An 11,211-nucleotide genomic window follows, 5' to 3' on the forward strand; every position below is an offset into this window, starting at 1 on the left:
GATTGTAATTTAGCTTCTCTTAATTTTCTCTTCAGAGTCCTCTCAGGTTCTGGATCTGCTTCCACAAGAATGTTCTTATCCTTGCTCTTGCTCATATGACAAAGAAGAAGGCACAGAAAAATAATAATAATAATAGAGATCCTTTATACCACAGTATAGGGATCCCTGTGTGAGTAGAAGAAGAGGGGGAGACAAAGAATGTAATATAATGGAAGAAACACAACTGTGAGGATGGCAGAGATGTGAGATGAGATGTTAGGATATGAATGAATAAATAGAATGAGATGGGGGAGGGATAATTTTCGAAAATTATTTTGAAAAAGAGTTAGTAATTTTCGAAAATGGTTTTTGAAAATTGTTAGTAATTTTCGAAAATTTTTGAAATCAAAAATAAAAATAAAAATAATTAGTTAATTAAAAAGAAATTTTTGAAAAAGAGGGAAGATATTTTCAAAAATTAGAGAGAGAGAGTTAGTTAGGTAGTTTTGAAAAAGTTAAGAAACAAACAAAAAGTTAGTTAGTTAGTTGAAACAAATTTTGAGAAGATAAGAAGTTAGGAAGTTAGAAAAGATATTTTGAAAAGATATTTTTGAAAAAGATAAGACAAGAAGATATTTTAGAAACTAATTTTGAAAAAAGATTTGATTTTTAAAATCTCAATTAATGACTTGATTCATAAGAAATCACAAGATATGATTCTAGAACTTAAAGTTTGAATCTTTCTTAACAAGCAAGTAACAAACTTCAAATTTTTGAATCAAAACATTAATTGATTATGTTATTTTCGAAAATTTGATATAAAAATAAGAAAAAGATTTTTGAAAAATATTTTTGAAATTTTCGAAAATAACTAAGAATTTTGAAAAAGATTTGATTTTTGAAAAAGATTTTGAAAAAGATAAGATTTTCAAATTGAAAATTTGATTTGACTCATAGGAAACAACTTGATTTTAAAAATTTTTAAAAAAGTCAACTCAAATTTTCGAATTTGATGAGAGAAAAAGGGAAAGATATTTTTTTGATTTTTGAAATTTTTATGAAAAACATGAAAATTATGCAATGCATAAAATTTTTAGATCAAAACAATGAATGCATGCAAGAATGCTATGAATGTCAAGATGAACACCAAGAACACTATGAATGTCAAGATGAACATCATAGACACAATTTTGAAAAATTTTTAATGCAAAGAAATCATGCAAGACACCAAACTTAGAATTCTTTAATGCTTAGACACTAAGAATTCAAGAATGCATATGAAAAACAAGAAAAGACACAAAACAAAAAATCATCAAGATCAAACAAGAAGACTTACCAAGAACAACTTGAAGATCATGAAGAACACCATGAATGCATGAGAATTTTCGAAAAATGCAAGATGCACATGCAATTGACACCAAACTTATAACATGACTCAAGACTCAAACAAGAAACAGAAAAATATTTTTGATTTTTATGATTTTCTAATTTTTTTGGGTTTTTATTTCATATTTTTCGAAAATTAATTGAAAAAGGAAAATAAGGATTCCAAAGTTTTTAATATGAATTCCAGGAACCTTGCATTCTTAGTATAAAGCTTCAGTCCAGGAATTAGACATGGCTCACTAGCCAGCCAAGCCTTCAATGAAAGCTCCGGTCCAAAACACTAGACATGGCCAATGGCTAGCCAAGCTTCAGCATGTAATTCATATATGACATGCCTGACATACTCATTCCCAAAGGAATAGACATGGCTTTACAGCCAGCCAGGCTTCAACATGCTTCATGAAACACTAGAATTCATTCTTAAAAATTTTGAATAAAAATTTTTTTGAAAACATTTTTTTTTTTCGAAAACAGATGAGAAAATTTTTTAAAGATTTTTGAAAAATTTTTGAAAAGAAAACAAAAAGAAAATTACCTAATTTGAGCAACAAGATGAACCGTTAGTTGTCCAAACTCGAACAATCCCCGGCAACGGTGCCAAAAACTTGGTGCAAGAAATTGTGATGTCCAGGCTCAAACAATCCCTGGCAACGTGAGCAACTTGGTACGCGCAATCGTGATTACGCTTTGATTATGTAGAATTCATGGCTCTTTCTTTCCCTGGCAATGGCGCCAAGAACATGGTGCCAATACCATGGTTCACAACTTCGATGCAACTAACCAGCAAGTGTACTGGGTCGTCCAAGTAATACCTTACGTGAGTAAGGGTCGAATCCCACGGAGATTGTTGGTATGAAGCAAGCTATGGTCACCTTGAAAATCTCAGTCAGGCGGATATCAAACAGTAATGGGTTTTCGAATAATAAATAATAGAATAGGGATAGAGGTACTTATGTAAATCATTGGTAGGAATTTCAGATAAGCGAATGGAGATGCTTTTCATTCCTCTAAACCTCTACTTTCCTGCTATCTTCATCCAATCAGTCTTACTCCTTTCCATGGCTGGCTTTATGTGATACATCACCACTGTCAATGGCTACTTTCGGTCATCTCTCGGGAAAATGATCCAATGCCCTGTCACGGCACGGCTAATCGTCTGGAGGCATCACCCTTGTCAATGGCTTCATCTTATCCTCTCAGTGAATAATATGCTCACGCACCCTGTCACGGCACAGCTATTCATCTGTCGGTTCTCGATCATGCTGGAATAGGATTTACTATCCTTTTGCGTCTGTCACTAACGCCCTGCAATCGCGAGTTCGGAGCTCGTCACAGTCATTCATTCATTGAATCCTACTCAGAATACCACAGACAAGGTTTAGACTTTCTGGATTCTCTTGAATGCCGCCATCATTCTAGCTTACACCACGAAGATTCTGGTTAAGAGATCTAAGAGATATTCATTCTAGCTTATTTCATGTAGAACGGAAGTGTTTGTCAGGCACGTGTTCATAGGGGAGAATGGTGATGAGCGTCACACATAATCATCACCTTCATCACGTTCTTGGGTGCGAATGGATATCTTAGAAGCGAAATAAGATGAATTGAATAGAAAACAGTAGTACTTGCATTAATCTTTGAGGAACAGCAGAGCTCCACACCTTAATCTATGGGGTGTAAAAACTCTACCGTTGAAAATACATAAGTGAAAGTCCAGGCATGGCCGAGATGGCCAGCCCTCAAACGTGATCTAAGATAGCATACGACTGATCAAAGATGCCTAATACAATAGTAAAAGGTCCTATTTATAATAAACTAGCTACTAGGGTTTACATGAGTAAGTAATTGATGTATAAATCCACTTCCTGGGCCCACTTGGTGTGTGTTTGGGCTGAGCCTGAGTGTTGCACATGTAGAGGTCCTTTGTGGAGTTGAACGCCAGGTTTTGATCCATTTCTGGCGTTCAACTCTGGTTTTGGATCCTTTTCTGGCGCTGGACGCCAGAGTTGGGTAGAAAGCTGGCGTTGAACGCCACTTTACGTCGTCTATTCTTGGCCAAAGTATGGACTATTATATATTTCTGGAAAGCCCTGGATGTCTACTTTCCAACGCAATTAGAAGCGCGCCATTTCGAGTTCTGTAGCTCCAGAAAATCCACTTTGAGTGCAGGGAGGTCAGAATCCAACAGCATCAGCAGTCCTTTTTCAACCTCTGAATCTGATTTCTGCTCAAGTCCCTCAATTTCAGCCAGAAAATACCTGAAATCACAGAAAAACACACAAACTCATAGTAAAGTCCAGAAATGTGAATTTAACATAAAAACTAATGAAAACATCCCTAAAAGTAACTAGATCCTACTAAAAACATACTAAAAATAATGTCAAAAAGCGTATAAATTATCCGCTCATCACTAGGACTCTCCCAGAGTCTTACCACGTATATCTTAAAATTCCATGTTAGTTTTTTTGCATTGACATCACATAGGTAATCATAACATTCAGCTATTTTTTGTGATTTGTACCAAAGAGAGAGATGAAACTATTTCTATTTTTCAAGAGATGGGAACAAAATATTTTAAAGACCGGGGAAAAATATGGGTTTGCATCAAACAACTTTATTTATATTGATGTCTCACTTATTATTTTATTTGAAATTGAATTTTTTATTTTTATATTATACATTTGCCAAGAGTATGCTACTGCCACTTGACATGTATTGGCCATTAACATTTGTCAAGCATAGGGGTGTGCAAAAAAGATGGTTTCACTGAACTGAATTGAAACTGAACTGAAACTGTTTTAAATAAACCAGTTTTTTTAAATAAAAAACTGAACTGAAACTATAGTTTTTATGAAAACCAGTTTATTAAAAATCAGTTTTTATGGTTCAGTTTAGTTTTAAACCAAATTAAAACTGGTTTTATTTAAACTCTAAAATTAGTTTTTACATACTCTTTCTCTCTCTCTCTCCCCTTCTTCTCTCTCCTCTTTCTTCCCTCCTCTCTCCCTTCTCTCTCTCTTTCCCCTTTCTTCCTTCTCTCCCTTCTCTCTCTCTCTCTCTCTCTCTCTCTCTCTCTCCCCCTCCCCTCCTCTCTCTCCTCTTTCTCCCTCTCCTCTCTCTCCCTCCTTTCCCTCTCTCTTCCCCTTTCTTTCTCTCTCTCCTCTCCCTCCTCTCTCTCTCGCTCCCTTCTCTCTTCGTCTCTCTCTCTCCTTTTCCTCCTTTTCCTCTCTCTCCCCCTTCATTCCTCTCTCTCTCCTCCCTTCTCTCTTCCTCTCTCTCTCTCTCCCTCCTCTCTCTCCCCCTCTTTCTTCCTCTCTCTCTCTCTCTCATTCTCCTCTTTCTTCCCCTCCTCTCTCTCTCTCTCCATTTCCTCTCCCTCTCTCTCCCTCTCTTTCTTTTTTCTCCCATCTCCTTCGCTCCCCCTCCCTTCCCCCTTCTCTCTCTATCTCTCTCTCTCTCTCTCTCTCTCTCTCTCTCTCTCTATCTTTTCCCTCCTCTCCCTCTCTCTCTCCCTTCCTTCCTCTCTCTCTCTCTCTCCCTCTTTTTCCTTGCTCTCCCCTTTTCTTTCTCTCTCTCTCCCCCCTCTTTCTTCCTCTCTCTCTTTCTCTCCTTCTCCTCTTTCTTTCCCTCTTCTCTCTCTCTCTCCATTTTCTCTCCCTCTCTCCCTTCCCCCTTCTCTCTTTCTCTCTCCTTCTTTTTTCTCTCTCTCTCCTTCTGTTTCTCTCTCTCCTCTCCCTTCTCTCTCTCTCCCTCCCTTCTCTCTTCCTCTTTCTCTCTCTTTTTCCCTTTTTTCTTTTTCTCTCTCCTATTTCTCTTTCTCTCTCTTCCCTTTCCTTCTTTCTCTCTCCTCTTCTCTCTCTTTCTTCTCCCTCCTCTCTCTCTTTCTCCTCTTTCTTCCCTTTCTTTCTCTCTTTTCTCTTTCTCTCTTAACCTTCTCTCACTCTATATCTCTCTTCTCTCTCTCTTCTTCTTTTTTCCAAAACAAGAATGAGAAGGAGGGAGAGAGAAAAGAGAAAAAAGAGGGAAGAAGGAGAGATAAAAAAAGAGAGAGAGATGAGGAGGAGAGAGAGAAGGGAGAGAAAGAGTGCAAAAAAAAGAAAGAGGAAGAGAGAGGGAGAGAAAGTGAGAGAAAGAGAGAGAGAGAGAGAGAGGAGGGGAAGAGGCAAGGAGAGAGAAGGAGAAAGAGATAGAGAGTAAGAGGGATGGGGAGAGAGTGAGAGAAAGGCATAGAGGGAGAAAAGGGAGAGAGAAAGAAAGGGGAGGGGGAGAAAAAGGGGTAGGTGAGAGAGATAGGAGGGGAAGAGAGAGGAAGATAAGAAGAGAGAGGGAGAGAAAGAGAAAAGAAAAAGGGAGAGAGAGAGAAAGGCAAAGAGAGGGAAAGGGGAGAAAGAGGGGGAGAGAGAGAGAGAAGAGGAAGAGTGAGAGGGGAAGGAGAGAGAGAAAGAGAGGGAAGAAGAGAGAGAGAGAGAGAGGGAGGGAGAGAAGAGGAGAAAAAGAGGAAGAGGGGAAGAAAAGAGAAAAAGGGAGAAAGAGAAAAAGAGAGAGAGAGGAGGGAGAGAGAGGGAGAGAAAGAGAGAGAGGGTAAGAAAGAGAATATAAAATTCAATTTTATATATGTTAAGAGAGAGAGAGGGAGAGAGAAAGAGAGAGGATGGGGAGAGAAAAGGAGAAGATGGAGAAAGAGAGAGAGAGAGAGGGATATGGGAGAGAGAGAGAGAGAATGAGAGAAAGTGATAGAGAGGGAGAAAAGGAGAGAGAGAGAGAGAAGAAGAAGAAGGGGAGAGAGAAAGACAAAGAGAGGGGAGGGGAGAAAGATGGGAAGGGGGAGAGAGAGAGAAAAGAAAAAGAGAGAGAGGAGGGAGAGAGAGAGAAAGGAGGAGGAGAGAGGGAGAGAAGAAGAGAGGGAGGAAGAGGGGAAGGAGAGAGAGGGAGAGAAGGGAGATAGAGAGAGGAGGGGGAGAGAGAGGGAGAGAAGGAGAGGGAGTGGGAGAGAGAGAGGAGGGGGAGAGAGGGAGAGAAGAAGAGAGAGAGAGAGAGAGAAAGAGAGGGGGAGGAGAGAGAGAGGGATAGAGAGAGAAAGAAGGAGAGAGAGAGGGGGAGAGAGAGAAAATGTAAAAATTAATTTTATATATGTTAAAAGTTAAAACTAGTTTTAGCCTATAAACCAGTTTAAACTGGTTTTTTTCTATTAAAACTGGTTTTATTTTTATGAACTGGTTTAAACTGGTGCACTGTATTGTAAACTGGTTTAAAACTAGTTTCTTATTTGACAAAGTAGTTTGGTTCAGTTTCTAAGCCATTTAAAATGATTTAGTGCAGTTTCAGTTCAGTTTATGAAAAAACTGAACCATGAACACTCCTAGTCAAGCAAATAACTGCTCCACTTGTCAAATACTTAATCATCTAATGCTCTCCTATTATATATAGGAAGATAGATAGATTATATATTAAATAAATATATTAAATAGATAATAAAAATAAAGAATATTATATTTTTATCCATCACCAATTATTCACAGTATGTTTGGTTTGTATTTTTTTTTCAGTATTTTTTTTTTAGATTTTGTGAAAAAAATAAAAATAAAATAAAAAATAAAAAAAATTTATTATTTTAAAAAATTTAAAAAATAAAAAATATTAAAAATAAAGAACAAAAAGGTAAAAATACAAACCGATGGTACTCTTATTATTCAAAAACATTTTTCATTTTGAAAATGTTACTCATCGATAGAGTTACTAACTGTTTTAAATTGCGGGTGGAATGATTATACAAATTCTACATTATGTTAAAATGTGGGAAAGAGATAACAGAGAGAAGTAATTATTTCTGGTATATTCTTGAAACAACGATCGCTTTTTGAGAATTATATATTTAAATAAAAAAAAATTTGCTTTATAGCTTGGTACTCTCTTGTTTTATCTCTATTGTTGCCTTGTTGATAGTCTGTAATAAAGTTTGCCGCCATTATACTTTGATTCATGCTTTTGTTTATTGGTGGCTATTCAATGATGGTTTTATTATTGTCATTATAGGAAGATATTTTATTTTAATTATTGAATGGTAAATTATAAGACTTGATTTTCATATGTTATAAAAGTGTTACTTTTATTTAAAATATAGCCAAATAAATAAGTTATATTTTTTAAACAAAGATAATCATAAAAAGATGTTTTAGCATTTTCATTAGACTAATTGTCTTGTTTATAAACGCCAATATGAGTGTTTGTGCCTATTTAAAAATTTTGTATGAGAGCTTGAGGAATGGAAAATAATTTGGCTACTACTTTATAAACCAAACTACTTCTTGTTATTTATTACGTTTTCTTTTAATATATTACGTAACCATATATTATATTTTTAATTAATATATATAATCTAAAATATTTAATTAAATATTATTTTTATATTTGTTTAATTTTTATTTTTATTTTATATTTATTCTTTTTTTAAATTAAGTTACTTTTTTAATGATAAGAAATTATTAAAATAAATATTACATTTTATTTAATTTTATTAATAAAAAATAAACAAAAAATATTTTTATTAATTATAAAATATTTTTTTAATTGAATTCTTCCAAAACTTACATCCCTAAATTGTGAGTAAACTAAGTCTATATATTTATATAAAAATACTATTTATATACTAAATTCAGTCACCAATATAATTATATATAAAATTGTGTTATTTAATTTTTTTTTAATTTATATTTTTTTTAACATATATTTCATATTAATGACTAATTTTAGTGGCTGATTTCGATGTATATCTAGCATATAATTGATATTTACATGATGATGAGCTTCCATTTAATTTTAAATTATTAAATCAAGATATGTTTGATGATCAATCACTTTGGGACTATATATGACCCTTCTTTATATCCTGGAAGATTATAATTCTTTTTTCTTTTTGTTTTGGAGTTAAAAGGAGAAAAGGATTCTTAAATGTCAAAATAAAATTTCTTAATTTATTTGATATTTGCAAGATTACTTTCTATGAAGAATCAAAAGAAAAGAAAAACGAGTTCCTGAAAATATTTTTGATGTTGAACTTGAATTGTGTGTACCTATCGTATTAATGTATATAGAAAGAGTGCTGAATATGAATCTTGTTTTGGTTCCAGTTGTTATATAATACTGCTCTATTTATGGGTTCCTGAAAGCTAATTTGTGTGTTTTTCCTTCTCAGCTATATTTTTATAGTTTTTTGCAAGCGTTTATGATTTTTGTAAAAGAGATTTCAAACGTTAAGGTACAAGTGTTAGCATTTTCTTGGACATTTGAGATTTTTTGTTGTTTGATGTTAAACATTTCTTTGGAAAACATTAGAACCCACTTTGGTTTCCACTTGCAACTATTGTAAAAAGATTATTATATCGAAAAAAAAAATGGAAAAAGAAAAAAAAATTAAGAGCAAATCCTCATTTTTGCATCAAAGTTGTAGTGATGGCTCAAGTTGTTAATTTTTGTATTTGATCTCTGCAATGAAAATTAAGAGTCTATTGAAGATATAAATTCAATATTTCTGTGACAACCATAAATTATTTTATACGATAAAAAAATATTTTTTACAAACCATCTTCATTGAACTTCATTCATAGTACCCGTTTCATTTTGTTTTTGCAACTATTCAGTTTGTTATGTATTATATATGTGACACTAAAATTTAATACTATGTTGTTATTTCCAAAACAAAGCATAGGTAGATAAATAAGCTTTATATTCTAAATACCATCTTCATTGAATCTCATTTGTTGTACTCATTTTAATTTTGTTGCTTGCAACTTATGAAAATTTGTCACGGATTACATACTCTGATTCTTAGTATATTATATTGTTTCTTAATTGATGTTTTTGGGATTGTTGCTTGTATCCTTAATCCCTGTTAGCCATATTCATAATATATATATATATATATATATACACAAAATGGATCCAGAAATATTATTATGGGGGAACTAATATTATATATAATATAAAAAAATATATGCAAATAAATTATAATGTAAAATGCATTACAAAAATATACTGATAGAGAATATATATTTAAAGTATAAAAAAAGTGTACATTTTACTAACGAAGTAGTACACGTCGATTCTTCATATCATAAAATTCACCGATAATAGAATCTATGTCAAATCTTTCAGCAATCTTCTTCTCAATGTAAATCAAAAGACAATTAGTAAGCAATTCATCTTCCATTTTGTTTCTGAGTCTATTCTTCCCAATATTCATAGCTGAAAAAGATCTTTCAGTTGTAGCAGTTGAAACAGGGAGAGTTAATACCAAGCGAATCAAACGATCAATCAAAGGATATGTTAAAGACTTTTCTGTCTTCGTTAATCCTTGACATAACTCCGAAATTATGCACAAGTTAGTTGATTCAACATGATTAGGAACATCAAGTTCATAATGTTGAGCTTGCATTCTAATGTGAAATTTCTCTTGGTCACTGAAGTCACCTGGATAAAACCGTTCTACTAATTCACATACTTTGTTGACACTGAAGAACTTATAATTATCTCTAGGATCTAAAGTTGAACTTAAAGTAAGCAATTCCACCATATTATCATTGAATCTTCCATTAAACTCTTGCAATTGTGTATCAATTACAGCCAGAAATAAATTAACACGGTAATGATGCTCCACTGAAATTTGATCAACAATTTTACAAGTTGGGCCTCTTCTAGGAATATGCAATGCATTCATATCAAGAACCTCAACTTCATATTTCTCACAAAATAATATAACTTCTTTTATGAAAGCCTCCCAACTTGATTCTCTCATTCTTTGGATTAAAGTCTTTGTAGTAGAAACCAGAGTTAAAGCATTCAATATGTCTTGATTTTTTCATTGTAAAGCTTGACAAAGATCATGACTAGCATCTTTTTCTGGTGAATATTCTAACCAACTTAAAAATTTCTTAAACCAAGAAGATTGAAAATATCGACGGTGATTGTTATTACCAGAAGCTGGATAGATAATATTTGTTGGTTGGTATGACCCAGCTATTATGTATGCTCTACGAATCTTATCACGTTCATTGACATTATACTGCCAAATTAGACGTCGCTTTCCTGGATCCCTTTCTAGTAAAGAGATATCAACATCTCTTTCTAATCTTGGTACTTTGGTTTCATGTTGATGTATATTTTGAGTAAGATTAGCGAGCTCACTTACTTGACCTTCTTGTGAAATAAGATTAGAGAGTTGACTTGTTTGAACTCCAACATTATCAGTAACTTTTCTCTTAAAAATTGCATCAATTTTACTTTGCTTTTTCATCATAAAATATTCTAGTTTCTTTTTATCTGAAAAAAAAAACCCAAATAATTATATACTTACATGAATAAACAAAGTCTAACTATATTTTATTAATTAAATAGCAATAATAATAATTTTTTCACTAAATCACTATCAATTTTATTAAAAAATAAAATAAAAAAATAAGAGAAAATAAATCTTAAAAATAGGTCAACAATTTGTTTATGTAAATACAAAAAAATAAAATTATATTATTTCATAATAAAAAAATATACTTTGTTAATTAATAATTTTATATAATTATATAAAAGAAGTGAAAAATAAAATAAATAGCTTACTTTAATTGATATGAATATGATTGAAAACTTTATTAGAGACTCAGTGAAATGACCCAATAAGAACGCTGCGTGACTCGTGATAAAACAGGAGGATTAGGAAAAAATAGGAAATGTGAAGAAAGAGAATTAGTTTTAGAAATTTAAAAAAATTTAAAAATTATTATATTTTATTTGGATTGAATTGGGCTTCTGACTAATACTTTTTTTTTTTTTAAGAAAGCTGAGGGAGCCAAGCCTCCA

At 32.8% G+C, this 11,211-nt stretch overlaps 1 protein-coding gene across 1 annotated transcript; it reads right to left on the reverse strand.

Annotated features, from left to right (window-relative positions):
• Nucleotides 1-9,442: 9,442 nt before the first annotated feature.
• LOC114925794 (uncharacterized) lies at nucleotides 9,443-10,156 on the reverse strand. The gene has a single exon (XM_029294926.1). The coding sequence runs from the start codon at nucleotides 10,154-10,156 to the stop codon at nucleotides 9,443-9,445; it is 714 nt and encodes a 237-aa protein (XP_029150759.1).
• Between the last annotated feature and the right edge of the window lie 1,055 nt (nucleotides 10,157-11,211).

Source organism: Arachis hypogaea, chromosome 18 (assembly GCF_003086295.3).
Source record: "Arachis hypogaea cultivar Tifrunner chromosome 18, arahy.Tifrunner.gnm2.J5K5, whole genome shotgun sequence".
NCBI lineage: Eukaryota > Viridiplantae > Streptophyta > Magnoliopsida > Fabales > Fabaceae > Arachis > Arachis hypogaea.

Bases quoted from the DNA above. Each gene is read 5' to 3' on its own strand.
- LOC114925794 (XM_029294926.1), bottom strand. From the start codon at position 10,156: ATGAGAGAATCAAGTTGGGAGGCTTTCATAAAAGAAGTTATATTATTT.